Genomic DNA, 18,846 nt, shown 5'->3' on the forward strand with positions numbered 1-18,846 from the left:
TGAACTACCACAGGTTAGAGGCAATTTTTCAAAGACGAAAGGAAGGTTATTATCATAGAATATCAGGGTTGGAAGGGACTTCAGGAGGTCATCTAGTCCAACCTCCTGCTCAAAGCAGGACCAATCCCCAACTAAATCATCCCAGCCAGGGCTTTGTCAAGCCTGACCTTAAAAACCTCTAAGGAAGGCGATTCCTCCACCTCCCTAGGTAACCCATTCCAGTGCTTCACCACCCTCCCAGTGAAAAAGCTTTTCCTAATATCCAACCTAAACCTCCCCCACTGCAACTTGAGACCATTACTCCTTGTTCTGTCATCTGCTACCACTGAGAACAGTCTAGATTCATCCTCTTTGGAATCCCCTTTCAGGTAGTTGAAAGCAGCTATCAAATCCCCCCCTCATTCTTCTCTTCTGCAGACTAAATAATCCCAGTCCCTCAGCCTCTCCTCATAAGTCATGTGCTCCAGTTCCCTAATCATTTTTGTTGCCCTCTGCTGGACTCTTTCCAATTTTTCCACATCCTTCTTGTAGTGTGGGGCCCAAAACTGGACACAGTACTCCAGATGCGGCCTCACCAATGCCGATTAGAGGGGAATGATCACGTCCCTCGATCTGCTGGCAATGTTCCTACTTATACAGCCCACAATGCAGTTAGCCTTCTTGGCAACAAGGGCACACTGTTGACTCATATCCAGCTTCTCGTCCACTGTAACCCCTAGGTCTTTTACTGCAGGTTCTTATTCTGCTGTAACTAGTCTTATTTTCCTTTACCTTGTCCTGTCAATCGGGTCAACGGTTCTTGTTCTTCATCTCTAAGCATTCTTGTCAAATGTGCCATCCAAGATGACGCCAACCTCCTTCATGTCTTCCTTCAGCATCTAGGACTTCGGCTCGTGACTGTTAGTTCTTGTACTCTCTGTCCAATGTATCTCACATCTTGCCATGTTATGTGACCCGGCCATCTCAATCTGTACTCTCTCCGCTTTTTCCATAATGGAGGCTGCCTGCATCATAGCTCATGCCATTTAATTGCATAGCTTAGCAGCTGTTGTCTTACCCAGTGTTCACCTGAGCATTCTTGTTTTGGCAGTATGAAGTAGTGTTCTTCTCTCTTCCTCATTGACCAGTGTTCCGACCCATATGTCATGGCTGGCCTAATCATGATCTTCTACACTTTGCTCTTTAGTGTACTTGGCACATATAATCCCCATCAACTCCCTACATTTACACCACCTGCTGTTCATGCAGCTCCTAACATCTGCATCCACATTCTCATCATGGCTTAACACTGAACTGAGGTTCAGAGTTTAACTCTATACCATCTAACTTTATTGATTTTTTCATTGTCCCTCTCAATTAAACTTTACATGTATTCTGTCTTTTGTAAGCCATTTTTTTCTATTGTAGCCCTCCATTGTTCTAGGTCCCTTTCCAGTTTGTATTAATTTTCATGGCACAACATGTCAGCAAAAACCATGCTCCAGGGAGCCTCTCTCCTAATCTCCTGCGTCAATGTGTCTATTATAATCGGAACTAGGAATGGGTTTACAGCCAGGGGTGGCTCCAGGCACCAGCGCAGCAAGCCCTGCTGGTCGCTGTGAGGGCGGCAGTCAGGCGGCCTTCAGCGGCGTGCCTGTGGGAGGTCCGCCGGTCCTGTGGTTTCGGCAGCAATTCGGCGACGGGCATGCCGAAGCCGCAGGACCGGCAGATCACCCACAGAAACACCACTGAATCTGTGTGACCGTGGACCGCCCGCAGGCATGCCACCGAAGGCTGCCTGACTGCCGTGCTTGGGGTGGCAAAAAACATAGAGCCGCCCCTGCTTACGGCTGATCCTTTATGTAGACCTATCCCCACAGTGAATGATTCATTGTAGCCACTGCTGCTTCTCACTATTGTTCTGCTACTCTCATACATGTCCATGATAGTTTTAACATATGTCTCTTGCAGATTGCATGACCACAGGCATTACCATAACAGTTCTCTAGGAACTGTGTCATAAGCCTTCTCTGAATCCACAAACACTAAGTGCAATCCCTTGCATTTCTCTCTGTACTTCTGTAATATTTGGGCTGAAAACACTGTATCCTATGTTGACCTTCCTTGCATAAACCTGAATTGGTGTTGCTTGTTTGATGTTCCAGCTCCTCCCGAAGTCTTTTCTTGATTATTCTTACTAGCCATTTCAAAGTGTGACTCATTAATTTGATGGGTTGGTAAGTACTACTTTCTTGCACATTTCCTTTACACTTAAAGATAGGAACCAATGTGCTCTTCCTCTGCTCATTGGCCTTTTTCCAGTGCAGAAAATTAAGTTGAAAAAGATCATCATTGTCCCCATTCCCTCATGGTCTAATGCTTTAAATGGCTCAATTGGTATGTTGGCTGGTCCCACTGCCTTACCAGTTTTGTAACCTTGAACCCTGTCTGAGTCTCCACCATGATGAGAAGTCTTGTGAGACTGTTTCTTGCACATACTTCCTTAGGTGGTTACTTCACATTGTCTTCACTGAGCAGCTTCTCATAAAACAGCTGCCACCTCCTAGTGATATCACCATCTTCCACCAGTATGCTTCCGTTTTCATCTTTGACACACTTTACAGTTCCCAAGTTCTCTGTGCTTCTATGCCTATTCTTGGCTAATTTATATATTCCTTTCCCCCCTTCCTTCATCAGTAGGACTGCTTACAAGTCTTTAAATATCTGACCCTTAGTTTCTGCAACTGCTCTTTGTGTTGTTATCTTTACAAGCTTGCATTCCTCATAACTTTCCACCATTTTTATTTTCTGCCATTGCTTAAACCTTTCCTTCTTCACTGCCTCTGGCACATCGTTGGATCATCACCATGTCTCGTTGCCATGACATTTCCCTCCTTTCATTTGGCCACACATTTGCGCATTTTCTATAATATGTTTTGATATTTCCTCCCAAACTTCACTGGTATCATAAAGGAACTGTGGGCTGTCCTGATATCAGGACTTGTACTATTAGAAGAAATTTTGAGTACACATTAGAAATCATGTCTTTCTCAGTAGTTGATTTTTTTCCCCATTGATTTTTAACAGGCACATATTTAGAGCATCAGACTTTGGTATGCTATCTGAAACATCATGCAGTGAGACAATTTTATTTTTGTGTTTACATATTCAGCTCATGTAACCCTCATAAGTGAAGGAAGGCATCTGAACATTGGGACACTTTCTCAAACCACTGCAACCAATGAATACGCCCGTGCTTTGTAATCTTAAATTGAGTTCAATTTATATTCAAAATAGAACTGATCAAATTCCAATTTTTCTCTTCTCTTTGGGTGGTAGTTAATACTATGCATCGCAGTGAGCTTGAATGGGTTCCTCTGTCAGTTTGATCAAACAGGCATATTGGAAGGCAAAGATACCCTCTCCCAAGTAGAAAGAAAGGACCAAATAGAAATGAATGTACTGTGACAGGAGAAGGCGCCTACATTGTGAAACCGATGGTGTATTATATGCCTGTTTGCTTTTCTTTTTTATAAAAATTATTTTAAGATTGAAAATGACTTGGTTTGCAAACATATATCCTTATTTGTCTTATTCTTTTCTCTTGATAGTTAAGTGCCTAATCCAGTGACTCTAGGTGCTTCTAAACATTTAAATATACAGCCAAAAAATACATTAATACAACAAATCATGTGTAAAAAGTACTTGTCATATGATGCACAATATTTGTAATGTAGGCAATTTATAACTACTTACGACAATTGTTTTTCTCTTGTTTCATTGCAGCAGATGCAATTAATAATGCAGCAGGGTTTGGTTTTAGAGGATATGACAAAAATGGAGCATCACGCTGGGATTTAATATCAAATCTGAGAATTCAGCATATAGAGGTTTGTTCATGGCTCTTTCAAATAAAATTGTGCTCATGTAGAAAAGTTTAAAGGCATTAAATTGTCTTACACTTTTTCTATTCTCAAGATTGCAAAGGTGTCACAAATCAGAGGTGACAATCAGTCTCTGGGGGAAGGACTGACAAATCACATACATTTTGGATATCTTCTGCAAGCCAACTAGCTTGTGGGATTTTTTGTGATTATGAATATTCTAAGTGTAGAGTTACAAATTAAGGAATAAAAGCAGGCTCATAATAGAGTGGTTGAGTAAATTCCTGCTGTCCTTATTCAGCTCATCCCCAAAGAATACTTGGTTTGTATATCACACTATTCTGAAATACAGCATGATTCTTTAATATGGCGTCTTTACATTTTGCAGAAATAATTAGTGTTTTGGTTTTATAGTTTTCAACAAGTTTCAAGATGTTTCTTGATAACTGGAATATTCAAACAGCTCTTTGGCTTAAAAGGTACTGTATTTAAAAGAAAACTTTTCTACTTTGAAGTTTCTTTATTACTTATCTTTAAAAATAATTTATGAATACTTGTTATTAGAGATCCTAAACCAATGCAGCTGCATAATCGATTATATGCTTTAATTATAGCGTTATCTGCCTCTGGCTGCTGGCCTGTGGAGGATCCTATGAGCTTTTTTAGCTACCCAGTCACAGAATCTTCCCTGTATTATGAATGGGAACTGTCTGCACCCTCTCCCTTTCTAGAAACTACACTGCAAGCTCTAAACCATATGGGAATGCAATTGGGAGAGTATGCTGTGTACACATTGTCTTCTTCGGTACCCTTATGTAATTGGCAGATTTATTGTTCCCTGGCTTGGCCAGAAATAAAAGATGGTTCCCAATGGGCTAATGCTTCCCTGCTGTTCCCCCTTGGAATGGTTGTGAGGATGGATTAATAGAGCCAAATGAAACATCCCACTTCAGCTAGGTGAATAGAAGGCAGAAAATGCCCATCCTTCTTGGCAATTATATTGAGGCAGGTCCATTTTCCCCTCAGGAGATGAACTTTATTAATAGCTGGCAGTCTTGGTAGACCTTCATCTTGGAGCCTTACCTATGCCTTTACTAAACACTTTGGACTTCAGAAGCTTAATAGCCACACGTCCAGGAAATAGGATGTTGGTAATCAGGGGAAGCTAATTTATATAAGATTCCTGTTCTATGAAGTAACTTCTAGTTGTGAAGATGTCTTTCCTAAGTTTTGGCACTATGCAAAAGACGACTAGCATCTCTGAATAGACAACCTATGTAAAGACAGTAACGGCAGTCTTCTGCAACCTATGGTTGATTCATATGTATTCTGCTGGATTGGCCTCTTGAATTAGCAGTGCATTTCCAATGGTATGGTGGAGATGTGGAATAAAGCCTGTAGAGTAGAATGATACTCATTCTCAGAGCAAGTATTACAGTCCTGCTGTGATACCAGATCTAGTGCAGTGATTAGGGAAGGCATACATGCTACTAGGAGCTCTATGGCTTTGTAGTTGCCCTGTCTAATCAAACTCCTCCCTCCAAGTCCAACCCAGCTTATAACAGGGAAAGTGCTCCCAGCAAATGTAAACCCGCTCTTCAAATAGTGGAACACACCATCAACTGCCTCCTCCAGAGAGTAAGGTGTATCCCTCAAACTTGCTCTCCTTACAAGAGGGGTGTGTGGACGGGTGTTCACCCTCCTCCCCAAACATTTGTTCCATCCCTGAAAAGCAGAAATGGTTTTAATAATTTAAATTTTATTGCAGGGAAGATCAAACTATGTCTGCTAATGTAAACACCTATTTGCAAGCCAAACTCATGATGTCATAGAATTTATTGCCAGAGAAGTCAGCATGAAGGTGCAGTCGCACATATAGCTGAGGGTTTAGAGACGTACTCCCTACCAGGGCTGGTTGGGAATTTTTCAACAAAATCTTTTTTAATCAGAAAATTCCAATTTGTCAAAAACAAAACTGTTTGCTGCAAAGAGTTGGTTTTAATAAGTTTCCCATTTTGAAAAAAAAATTAAATTGTTGAGATGTCCCATTTCTGTGTTTTCCTATTTCTGGAAAAGCTCCAGTTTGGGGATCATAATGACTTCATTTCAAAATTAAGTTAATTTATAGTAAAGAAGAAAGGCTTAAAGAAACTAAAGGTCAATATTGAAATTAAATGTTCTGAAATTATTGCAATGAAACATTTCAATTGACCCAGTCTGAATTTGTTCAGATTTTGGTTCATGAACATTTTCATCCGAGTTTGGGATGGGAACTTTTTTTTTGGAAATCTCAAAAAATCTCATTGGACAGGTAACGCATTTCCCATCCAGCTATAGTAGCTAACCAGTAGAGTTCTGCCTTTCAGGAGTGGTGTCACGCCATTGTGAAGGAGCATACATAGTAGCACTGAGATCTGGTATCAAAGCGGAGAGTAAAGTTACAGCATTTTCTGTAAATCATAATATGTTAATGTTTAAGTCCAAGATTCAATAGAATTATGTGATCAAATAGCAACTGCTATTTAATCTATGGCTTGCTAGGTTTTAAATGGTTATTGGCTCTGTTGTTGATCATCTTCTCTCCCTTATACCCTTTGCCTTTAATACATTTACTTTACTTGTTAGAGTATGCTATGAGCGAGCTTCCTTCAGTCCTACGATCCAGACCTTCATCCTTTCAGCCATTTGGCATGGTGTGTACCCTGGATATTATTTAACATTTTTAACAGGAGTACTAATGACATTAGCAGCACGAGCCGTAAGTACCAACCATGTATTTTAATAAGTAGTTTTGTAAAAGCAAAGTGACTATGCTACAGTGCTCAAAGATGTGTGCATCACAAGGGAAACTCAGACACAATCTTGGGCCCAAAAAATATAATATATATTTTAGATGTAACAGCAGTGGTGAATAGAAGGGAGGGATGGGAGGAAAGATGAAAGAGGAGGACTACATTGCTGTTAGTGCATTTGTAGCAAATCTTTCACGTGAAGTTCTCAAGCTTCACTGATTATCTCGTACAATATTACTGTGATGTGAACAGATATAGTTAAAAGTGATATTAAAAAGTCACTTACTTGCCAGTGAGGAGGAGGAATCTTTCATTAGGGTTTGGAGACCTAAGCTAACAATTTCTGTAGAATTTAATAATCATTTTAAAATAAACTTGTATTTGGTACTTTTGTAAAGATATTAAAGTAAAGCAGTGTTCTCCTCAGCCAGCAGACAAACGTCTCTAGTACATTTGCTGCTCAGAGTTCTGCCAAGCAACAGCAGAGTGACGTTAATAAGATTCTGGTCAATTTTACTGCTGCTATTCAGAACCCTGTGGATCCAGAAAAATGAACCCAGAAACTAAAGTAGTAAACCTGTCAAGAAATGTGTCAGTGTCACAGTGCTGCTTGGGAAAGGAGGTACTAGAGTTAATCAAGGAGGAAGAGGACCCCAAAAATGGAGGCTAAGCAGGGAGGGATACAGTAACAGAGACCTCTTTGCTATCAGATTAGGCGGGAGGCTGTGAAGGGGAGAGAGAGAGATGGAGCACAAGACTCTTTGCACCTTCCAACTGCTAGTGGGAGCTGGAGTTTCAGTTTATCAGACTTCTCCTACTACTAATAAAACATATAATACTTTCCTCCATAGATCTCAAAGCATTTTACAAACATGGGTTAGCATTATTGTCCCATTTTAAAGCTGTGGCCCCTTTCCTAACAACAGTCAGGAGCCTCTGGAGAAGCAGTATATAGACATAAATTCCCTTCCCCTTTACTGCCACTAGAGGGGTGAATCTTCACACTTTTCAACCAGGCTGATACAAAAGCTAGAGCCCCAGGCAAGGCCCATGAACAGTTCCCTGGCACGAATCGCAACACTCCACTCTCCAGTGGAGCACCTCTCACTGTCATATTTCATCTCTCTCACAGGTATGGTTAGCTCTCACGTTTACAGAGCTTGGGTTTGTGTGCAAGTGTACTGACTGACTGTCAAAAACAGGTTGAGGTGTTTTATCATGTCAGTTATTTTACTGTTCCTTGTTAGGTCTGTGAAGATCAGATTCTCTATGATCACCACCTTCCTCTCAATTCCTTATTAATGACATTTACTGATTAAAATCTAATTCTTTCAAGCGTAAATAACCTAGATTTCTATATAGCTAATTCTGTAGAAGTTGGATGATAAATCTTAACTGGATTGATTTTTTTAAACTGCATATACAATTGTATCTAATTTACACTTCAGTTTACTACAGATTGGCACAAATGGCCATGTAGATGCATAACTGACCATTTGCTTGAACAACTAAAGCAGAAGGTTGGCCCAGTGGATAGGATGCTAATTTAGGATTTGGGGAGACCTGGGGATCTGTTCACATCACAGTTATATTGTACAAGATAATCAGTGAAGCTTGAGAACTTCACGTGAAAGATTTGCTACAAATGCACTAACAGCAATGTAGTCCTCCTCTTTCGTCTTTCCTCCCATCCCTCCCTTCTATTCACCACTGCTGTTACATCTAAAATAATTCCCTGCTCTACCACAAACTTCCTGTGTGACCTTGATCAAGTCACTTAGCCTCTGTGTGCCTCCGTTCCCTTCTGTAAAATGGGGATAGTAGCACTTCCTACCTCACAGTGGGGTTGTGAGGATAAAAACTTAAGATTGTGAGGCACTCAGGTACTATGTTGATGGGAGCCATATAAATACCTTAGATAGTTACTTGAATTTTTTACATGCAGTTGTAGTTGTGCATACAAATTAAAGGCACAATGGTTTATGTATAATATATATATAATTTTTTTTTCAAAAAGCCCTTATTTTTTATTGCATCATTAAAACATGGCATCTTTGGAGGGTGGGAGAGGAAGTGGACCATATCTTCCTATTCTACACAGACTCCACACTCCAGGACAATTCAGTGATGGGTGTGATGCTGGGAGGAAACATGCTGAGGCATTTCATTGAACAGGATATGACAATCATGATAATCATATGTAGTAACTGTCTAGCACTTTTTCATCTTCAACAATCTTCATAATCCTGTGAGATAGGAAAACCTTAATCTGATTTCAGTATTGACTGAAATTTAGGTGCATGACTTTTCTAAAACCATGGAAGAAATTGGTATATAATCCCAAGATTATATGTGGAAATATTGGAAAGAGTCCAGCGGAGGGCAACAAAAATGATTAGGGGGCTGGAGCACATGACTTATGAGGAGAGGCTGAGGGAACTGGGATTGTTTAGTCTCCAGAAGAGAAGAATGAGGGGGGATTTGATAGCTGCTTTCAACTACCTGAAGGGAGGTTCCAAAGAGGATGGAGCTCAGCTGTTCTCAGTGGTGGCAGATGACAGAACAAGGAGCAATGGTCTCAAGTTGCAGTGGGGGAGGTCTAGGTTGGATATTAGGAAACACTATTTCACTAGGAGGGTGGTGAAGCACTGGAATGCGTTACCTAGGGAGGTGGTGGAATCTCCTTCCTTGGAGGTTTTTAAGGCCCGGTTTGACAAAGCCCTGGCTGGGATGATTTAGTTGGGAATTGGTCCTTCTTTGAGCAGGGGGTTGGACTAGATGACCTCCTGAGGTCCCTTCCAACCCTGATATTCTATGATTCTATGATTCTAAGATTTAGGTTTAGGAGTTCTTTTGAGTCATGTGCACAGGGCACTATGTCTACGGCCAGATTGTCCACCATGATGTGACACCATTGCACTGCTCAGGTGGCACAAAGGGGCAGGATTCTGGTGATAAGTAATATCCCAGAATGTGAAGGGAAACTCTTTTGGTGGAAACTCACTTGGAGGCAGTCTCCTGTCTCAGCCTCCAATCGAGGGTAAGAGGTGTGACAGGGGAGTGGGGTAGGATGGAATTACACTGATCTTCCACTCTTGTGAGGTCCTTAAGAGATGTTACTGTAACTGACCCTGCAGCTGGGCCAACTCGGCTGTAATGAGCTCTCTCGTGCTCTCCACATAGGCGCCAACTCCGTGGGTGGTCCAGGGCTAGAGCACCCACAGAAAAAATTTTAGCAGGCGCTTACCACCTATCAGCAGCTAGCTTCCCTCCCCGCCCCCCCCAGCACCTCCCACCTGCCGAGTTCTTATCACAGCCCTGGTATGGGGCTGTAGCTCTTAGGTTTCTTCCCAGAGGCACTACCTTCCTCAGACACCTAGCCGGGGCCTATCTTGGTACCCTCTGTGAAGCTGTATTGAATTTGTGGGATACTTTAGGATATTATGAATACCAGTATTGTAAAATTACAATGAGTTATGCCAGGTATACCATGTAAGGTATCTTAAAAAATATTTTATCATACCTGGCAAATTATCCTTGTTTGGTTTTGTATCACCTTTGTATTGTAAGTTACATGTATGGTATGTCTGTAGTTCCAAACTTGTGCTGTGCATCTGGGTGACACCCCCAGACAGATTGGCATTAGCACTGCCTAGCCTTCTTGATGGCCCATCAAGGGACATCAGCTATACAATTGACCCCTTGAGAGAAGGCAAGGGATACTCTTTATGACTCAGCAAGGCATGCAGGGGCATGCCTATGGACAGAACTCTAAGCTGCCCAGCACATGGCTTCCAGGCCATGTGTTGGGTAGCTTGTATTTGGAACAAAGGAAATACAAGCTGCATGGCCAAAGACTATAAAAGGCAGCTGCATCTTCTCCATTTTGTCTTCAGGCCTGCTTCTTACCTCTGGAGTAAGCTTTCTACAAACAAAGCTCTGAACTAGGGTGACCAGACAGCAAATGTGAAAAATCGGGACGGGGGTGGGGGGTAATCGGAGCCTATATACGAAAAAGACACAAAAACCGGGACTGTCCTTATAAAATCGGGACATCTGGTCACCCTACTCTGAAAAAAGAACCGAATGACCCATCCAAGCTGTGGATGTGTTCCAGAGGGACTTTCAAGCCAGCAAACTCACCAATACTGCTAGGAACCTGAAATATGAACTTTGAAGTCTTTGTATGTATGTGACTGCTTTACCATCTCTCTTCTTGTTCTTTCTTTATAACAAACCTTTAGTTTTAGACACTAAAGGATTGGCTGGCAGCATGGTATTTTGGGTAAGATCCATACCTATACTGACCTGGTAAAGTGGCTGACCCTTTGGGGTCAGAAGAACATTTTGTATATGTGAGCAGAGTTTTTTTAAATAACTTCTCACTGTACTGCACCTAAGTGCTGATTGGGAGCCACAGAACTGGAATGCAATAAGGGGGCTGTGTGATTTCTTTTTTTGCTTTTTGATAACCAGTGTGGGGGAATCAGAAGCACAGTTTGTGACTTTAAATTCTGTGTTACCCACCAGGGTTGGGAGTATCTGCTCTCCCTTTTGCAGCCTGCCCTGACCTTGGCATTTCCAATGAGGGCTGCCCTAGGCACACTGGGTCACATCTCAACTGATGTCCTGTTCAGCAGCCCTCCCTGAGCTCCGTCTGCTACCAGACCAGCAGGGCCCATCTTGGTACCCTCGTCTGGTCTAGCCAGGTTTTATGCTCAGTCCCCCGGGCTCATTCTGCCCGCACTAACCTTTTGACAGCTCTGCTGCTATTCTATCCAGCCAGCCAGGCACCTGGTCTTTGGCAGCCTCTGCTGGACTCAGTTGTGTCTGGTGAGCTATCTACAGTCCTACTGTTTGTCTAATCAGCCAGGCACTCGGTCCTCCCTTGTCAAGCTCCACACAGTCACTGAAGGCTCTGCTCTGCTGTTTGCCTTTTATCTGGCCTTTCTGACCCTTATTGGTTGCTCCAGCAGCCCCTCTGATTGGCCACTCTTCTGCAGCCACTCTAGATTGCTTGGAGGATTTTTCGCTGCTCTATTCTGGGACAGGGTGATACAGGACCATGAGGTCTCCAGCTGGGGGCCTCCAGACCTAGTCCACCCTGCCACTCTCACAAACATGATTTCTCTGAAATTTGTTACACATGCACAACACTAAGTATGATTACTCTATAATTTTCACATGCACAGTTCCACTTACGCTTATCCTGTTAAACATGATCAGAACAGACACTTAATATTCACAGCAGGTTTCTCTCAAGCCTAAATGTACCTTTGCTCCCAAAACCCCGTAACCCTTATGCACCCCTGTGAACTCTGTCAGTTGGCACCAAATAGGGTTGCCAGGTATCCGGTTTTCGACGGGAACACCCAGTTGAAAAGGGACACTGGTGGTGCCGGTCAGCACGACTGATCGGGCCATTAAAAGTCTGGTCAGCAGCACAGTGGGGCTAAGGCAGGCTCCCTGCCTGCCATGGCTCCACGTGGCTCTTGGAAGCAGTGGCATGGCCCCCTTCCGGCTCCTACGCATAGGGGCAGCCAGGGGACCCCAAGCACCAGCTCTGCAGCTCCCATTGGCCGGGAACTATGGCCAATGGGAGCTGCAGGGGCGGCACCTGCAGACGGGGCAGCGCACAGAACCACCTGGCCATGCCTCCGCCTAGGAGTCAGAGCAGGGACATGCCGCTGCTTCCGGGAGCTGCCTGAGATAAGCGCCAGCGAGAGCCTGCACCCGTGACTCCCTCCCGCTCCCCAACCCCCTGCCCCAGCCCTGATCCCCCTCCCGCACTCCGAACCTCTCGATCCCAGCCCGGAGCACCCTCCTGCACCCCAAGCCCCTCATCCCCAGCCGAGAGCCTGCATCCCAAGCTGGAACCCTCCCCCTCCCTGTACCCCAACCCCGTGCCCCAGCCCTGATCCCCCTCCCACCCTCCAAACCCCTTGATCCCAGCCTGGAGCACACTCCTACACCCCAAAGCCCTCATCCCTGGCCCCACACCAGAGCCCGCACCCCCAGCCAGAACCTTCATATCCCCTGTACCCCAACCCGGAGCCCCCTCCTGCATCCTGAACCCCTCATTTCTGGCCCCAGCCCAGAACCCGCACCCCCAGCCCGGAGCCCCCTCCCATACTCTGAACCCCTCAGCTCCACCCCAGAGCCCCTTTCTGCACCCTGAACTCCTCATTTCTGGCCCCACCCTGGAGCCCACACCCCCAGCCAGAGCCCTCACCCCCTCCCGTACCTCAACCCCCTGCCCCAGCCCAGTGAAAATGAGCAAGTGAGTGAGGGTTGGGAGAGCAAGTGACGGGGGGGGGAGGGGTAGATGGAGTAAGCAGGGTGCGGGGCCTTGGAGAAGGGGCGGGGCAGGGGTGTTCGGTTTTGTCCGAGTAGAAAGTTGGCAACCCTAGCACGAAGTGGTCCCTGGGTTACACAAGGTTCTCTAAGAAACATACAAGAGCTGTGTGTGAATGTGTTATGTACGTATTTTGTTACATTAACTACTACATTATTGAGACTTCTGAAATACAGTTAAAATTTCTTACATTTAGATAAAACAGGATGCTTTAATGCTTTGGACTGTAATCCTGTCAGTGAGTGTATGGGAATGGCTTACCTTAAGGAGACTTTTGTTGAAGTATTCTATTTTCATATTATTCACAAATGTACATTTACAGAAAATTAGACGTCACTTACTGTAAAACAAGGCTGTTTCAATCAGACAAGAAGTCTCAAATTAGATTGGATATATTGAAAATACTAAATTCTAATACTAAATTCTTAGGCCAGATAATGCATGGTAAGCTGAAGGCCAGGGTGTGCAAGCTATCTGTACCCGAAGCCAATGGATGCTGGGTATGGTTCGGACGCACATGTACCAGCTGCAGTGTTCTTGGATGAATCCTTTGACTTATGTATAGAGTGGCATTGAAATCTTCTTTCCAATAGATTCCTTGTCTCAGCATAAAGTGTGTGAAACCCTTTCCCCACCAGATGTCCTCGAGGACAAAGTGAGAAGAGGAAAGAGACTGGAGATAAGATGAAGTCTTTAGTGCCAGTAGGCTTTCATGGCAATGGAACAAATAAAATACAATAAAACTAGCTCTCAATAACAATGTTTTAGTTACTAATACCGTTTACTGTTATCTGCTTTTTTTAGATGAGAAACAACATTAGACACTACTTTGTTGACTCTCCTCCTGTTAAAGTATGTTATGATGTCATCACATGGATAGCAACTCAAGTAGCAATAAGTTACACAGTTGTGCCATTTGTGCTGCTCTCTGTAAAACCCTCTTTCATGTTTTACAGGTAAGTACACTTTATGGGTTTTTTAAAAATCACTGAACTCAGAGGCAAGTTAAATTATTCTTGTGGCAGGACTTCTCCTTTGAGTGGTGAATAAAAATGTTAGTATTTGGATCACTATCTTGCCAGCTAAGTGAGTAGTCATCCAGTTTGAAAAAACAAAATAAATAACAATTTTCATAGTTCTTTAAGCACACCGAGCACAAGTTCACTATTGAATTTCCTGGAATAGGAGCCATTCAGAGCGCATATCTGAGATTAGAAAATGGGTCAAGGGGCAGAGCAACAGGAATAACCGACCACTGCCTAACGTAACTTTCATGAATAACCAGCCATAAAAGGGTAAATAGGTATATATTTCTCAAAAGAGAGAGTGCTTCACAGAAGGCTCTTAAATGTAGCAGGACAACCCTTTTCTCTCTCTTTTTTTTTTTTTTTTGCATTATTTGTTTGCAGTTTTAAAGTGACACAGATGTTTAACATACTATATAGTGTGTGTACATACACGTATATAGTGACAGTATGTGTAACTATTCAGTACAGTCTGGCAGTAAGGTATACTTAGATAATTTTTTCACATCTTAGCTCATAGAGCCGAGAAGCTCATTTGGATAGATCTCTAATTCCAGTGCTGGATTTTCTATAGTTTAAGCTAGTAAACATGGTTTGATATGAACAGGTTTAGTCCCGACCCTGTCCTTGGTGCAGCACACAAACCTGAGTTAGTGTCCAAACTCACCCCAGTGCTTGGGTGTGGCTTTATTTGCAACCCCAAAATAACACAATATAAACTTCAATCTAAGGGCTGGTCTACACTGGGGGGGGGGGGGGCGATCCAAGATACGCAACTTCAGCTACGCGAATAGCGTAGCTGAAGTCGAAGTATCTTGGATCGAATTACCTGGGGTCCAGACGGCGCGGGATCGATGGCCGCGGCTCCCCCGTCAACTGCGCTACCGCCGCTCGCTCTGGTGGAGTTCCGGAGTCGACGGTGAGCGCGTTCGGGGATCGATATATCGCGTCTTAACGAGACACGATATATCGATCCCGGATAAATCGATTGCTACCCACCGATACGGCGGGTAGTGAAGATGTACCCTAAGCATCTTCTATGCAGTTGGCTGCCCTGGGGATGCTCCAAACACTACTTGTAGTTTCCTCTCCCAAGAAAGCCTTTTGAACTTTCCACCCATGGGTGAGTTATCAGGCCACACTTACAGTGGAACCTCAGAGTTATGAACAACTCAGGAATGGAGGTTGTTTGTAACTCTGAAATGTTTGTAACACTGAACAAAACGATATGGTTGTTCTTTTAAAAGTTTACAACTGAACATTGACTTAATACAGCTTTGAACCTTTACTATGTGGAAGAAAAATGCTGCTTTTAACCATCTTCATTTAAATGAAACAATCACAGAAGTTTCCTTACCTTGTCAAAAAAAATTTCAACTTTCCCTGTATATTTTTAGTAGATTACATTTAATGCAGTACTGTATTAATTTTTTTTTTTGGGGGGGGGAGGCTCTGCTGCTGCCTGATTGCATACCACCTTCCGAATGAGGTGTGTGGTTGACTGGTCAGTTTGTAACTCTGGTGTTCATAACTCTGAGGTTCTACTGTACTATAATGAATAAGTAGAAGTGCACCAGGGCTCTAACACCTGTTTATGGGGTTGGTCAACTGGAGAGTCCAATAACCCAATTAGAACTGAAGTTTCTTTGCTATCGTTATTCTTCCCCTCCACTTCTCATTGCTCAAGGTTGTTATTTTTTCACTTTTGCTTTATTTTTTGTTTCTACTGTTTTTCTTTTATTAATTAAATATAGTACATTTGCCAGAGTATGGAATACATCAAAATATATCATACTTCCCAAATACCTAACGGCATGTGTGACTACAAAGCTGGGTTAACAGGGTCGCCTGGGCCTCCTCTCCTCTCTTCTGTCCTCTGGCCCCCTCTGGCTGGAACCGGCTGGTTAGGTCACTGGGGTCCCCTCTTCACAGCCCATTGTCCTCCCACTGGCCAGAACCGGCTGTGACTCCTGAGCTGGGCCTCCGGGTCACCAGGTCACCAGTCGCTGGGGTATCCATTCTCCAGGCCATTGGCTGGGGTCCCAAGATCTGTCACTGGTCCTCTGTAACAACAAACTCCCTCTCCCATCACCTCATTAAACCAGTAGCACCCAGGGAAACTGAGTCCCACCCCCTCTGCATGCAAACCATTGAAAAAACAAGAAAATCCCCCACTTCGTCACAATGTCCATTACAGCTTATAGCAGAGTGGGAGGTCTCCAAAAATGAAATTTTGCTATGGTAAATGTAGTATTTTACCTTGGAGCTGGTAACAGTTCAGAATTGTCTACTTTACATTCTAGCAGTAAATATACTGGGAGAGGTTTCACTTCTTGTTGATTCCCACTCTACTCTCCAGTACAATAAAAGATATTTGAAAGAATGCCAGTGGAAATGATGATGCCTTGCTGCTAAAGATCATATATACAGCAAACTGCCTATGTAAGGGCAGTCAGGTATTTAAAGTAGCTATAATAGTGGCCAAAGTTCTGATTAATGATTTTTTTTTCTTCTTCTTTGTTTAGCTCCTGGTATTTCTGTCTTCACATTGCCTGCATCTTAGTGTTGTTGATATTGCCATTGAAAAGAACTCAAAAAGGAAGTATAGATCAGGAAAGCATCAAGCCCTCATGGCCCAAAAAACTAGAAGAAGAAAATGTTTTGGGACAGAACAGTTATTCCACAACAAATAATAGTTTCAATCAGAAACAAGAAATAACCTGCAGATATCCAGCACTAAAACAATGATTGGGAAATACTATGATGAATATATTTTGTATGTTTTCAAAACCCATTTTTAGCACCTTTTAAAGGGGTTTGTATTTGTTTGCAAAGGTGTTTAGTAAGAAAAGAATGCTGTTACCTAGGGAATATCACATACAATAGCAAGACTGGAAACAAAGCAAATTAACCCCTCCTATGCCATGTCCCTGTGGGTCATGCCTTATATGAAAATATTACCATTATTTCAATGGGCACTCAGGACTTACAACGTATGTCCATAGGGTCAGATGTGTGCCCCTTTGCTGAATGTACGTTGTGTATCCCAAGGCACTGATGGGGTGGAAAACAGCTGTGTCAGTCTAAATTAACACATGGAAACTAACTTTTCCAAATGAATGACTTGCCTTAAACCCTCTATCTACTGAAATATTGTTTCTAAGTGATAATTTCATGTTTAATATTATGTGGAAACTGTATAATGTTGGGTGCTGTTTTTAAAAAAAGACAGGACTATGAAATGGGAAACTGTTGAAAGGTTGTGAATCTTTGAAAAGGTATTGCAATAAACATCTCAGTATTTGGAGGGTTTTCTTAGATCTCAAACTATTACAGTACGTTGTGGAACTGTAAACATTACCAATGCCAAATTATAGCTTAGTTTGATAAAGAGAGTCTAATTACAAAGAGCCCTTCTGAAAGGATTTTTTTAAAACTAAAGATTCACCTTTTTTTCCAGGGCTAATAGCTCTGTTCTGGGTTTATTTTATTTTGTTGTTTTTAAAAACACTAAGTGGACTTTGAAGCTAGAGACAAAATGGCAGCCATAACAGAATACAGATGAAGACACTGTGCAAGCCACCAGGCTTTCAGTGAAAGTGCTTCTTACCCTTAGCTACCGGAGTTCCTTATTCTAGCACTTAAACATTTTACAAATAGTGACTTTTTAATCTTTAAGAAGTCACTCTGAAGTTTCTCAGACATAAAATGGTTAGTTGAAGGTGCTTACAGTATCAAATAAATATAGCCAGATTACCTTGAGATTGTAACTCAAGGTAATAGAAAACAAAAGATGAAATCATATGTCAACCAGGCACTGTATGCTTCATCTTGATAATCCATGGCCCTTCACCCCAAAATAACTGTGGGCTTTAAGAAAAGCTTTTTTTTTTTTTAAATTAAGATTTCAGATGCAGAATTCACAGTACACTTTTCGGTAAGATTATGGGAATGGGAGAAAGCAATGTTTAGGAATGTGAGACTGATATTTCATTTTGAAATTATATCAAGGAAGTAATGTTGTGATTATATCTGTAACAGACCATTTATTGTGGTAATGGCCTCTGCTAGAGAAAAACTGTGTTTAAAGGGCTATGTTTTTATTTGCTTATATTCTGTATTATTTTCATATGATTTTTAGTAAATGCAAACTGTGTTTATCCACATGTTGTTTTAACTTTAAAACTTATACAAAAAATGCCAGAGCAACAGTAATGAAACTTATTATCAATCAATAACAGCCAAATGAGGTGAGTAATAAATTTCTTGATTAATATTTTGGATCCTAAAAACTTCTTGGTTGTGCATCTTACAACATTAGTTGACTGAATATTGTGAATGAGTACAAAAAAGGCAGCTTTCAGCTTTTAGGGACACTAACAAGAAAAAATATAGTCTTCTTACCATCTAAATGTCAGAAGGCTTCTTCAGCTCAGTTTCCACAGAACCTACACTTGAGTTGGTTCAGAATTATGTTTTTCTTGCTTGGAAAGTTCAGCATCTGGGTTTTGGTTCTCTTCCCAAAATTCCAAGGAAGATGAAGACAAGCTTCTCCTATATGTGGATATTAGCACACGTCCATCAATCCACACAGCTAGGCAGAACTGAGTATACCATGGATATGTCTTCACTACGTTAAAAAACCTGCGGCATCAAGTCTGAGCCCAGGTCAGCTGACTCAGACTCCCGGGGCTCAGGCTGCAGGGCTAAAAATAGCAGTGTGGGTGTTCGGGCTTGGACTGGAGCGCGGTCTCAGGGTATATCGACACTGCAATAAAAGACCCATGGCTGGCATGGGTCAGGTGACTCCA

The 18,846-nt window shown here is 42.5% G+C and overlaps 1 protein-coding gene across 1 annotated transcript in view; it reads left to right on the forward strand.

The window, feature by feature from the left end:
• The window catches only part of MBOAT2 (membrane bound O-acyltransferase domain containing 2), a 188,998-nt gene extending 170,807 nt beyond the window's left edge, over positions 1-18,191 (forward strand). Inside the window, exons 9-13 of the mRNA XM_065400620.1 lie at positions 3,766-3,869; positions 4,278-4,342; positions 6,489-6,621; positions 13,815-13,966; positions 16,561-18,191. Coding sequence (XP_065256692.1) covers positions 3,766-3,869; positions 4,278-4,342; positions 6,489-6,621; positions 13,815-13,966; positions 16,561-16,783 — 677 coding nt within the window. The 3' untranslated portion in view covers positions 16,784-18,191. The remainder of the gene's footprint in view (positions 1-3,765; positions 3,870-4,277; positions 4,343-6,488; positions 6,622-13,814; positions 13,967-16,560) is intronic.
• Positions 18,192-18,846: the final 655 nt, after the last annotated feature.

Source organism: Emys orbicularis, chromosome 3 (genome assembly GCF_028017835.1).
Source record: "Emys orbicularis isolate rEmyOrb1 chromosome 3, rEmyOrb1.hap1, whole genome shotgun sequence".
Taxonomy (NCBI): Eukaryota; Metazoa; Chordata; order Testudines; family Emydidae; genus Emys; species Emys orbicularis.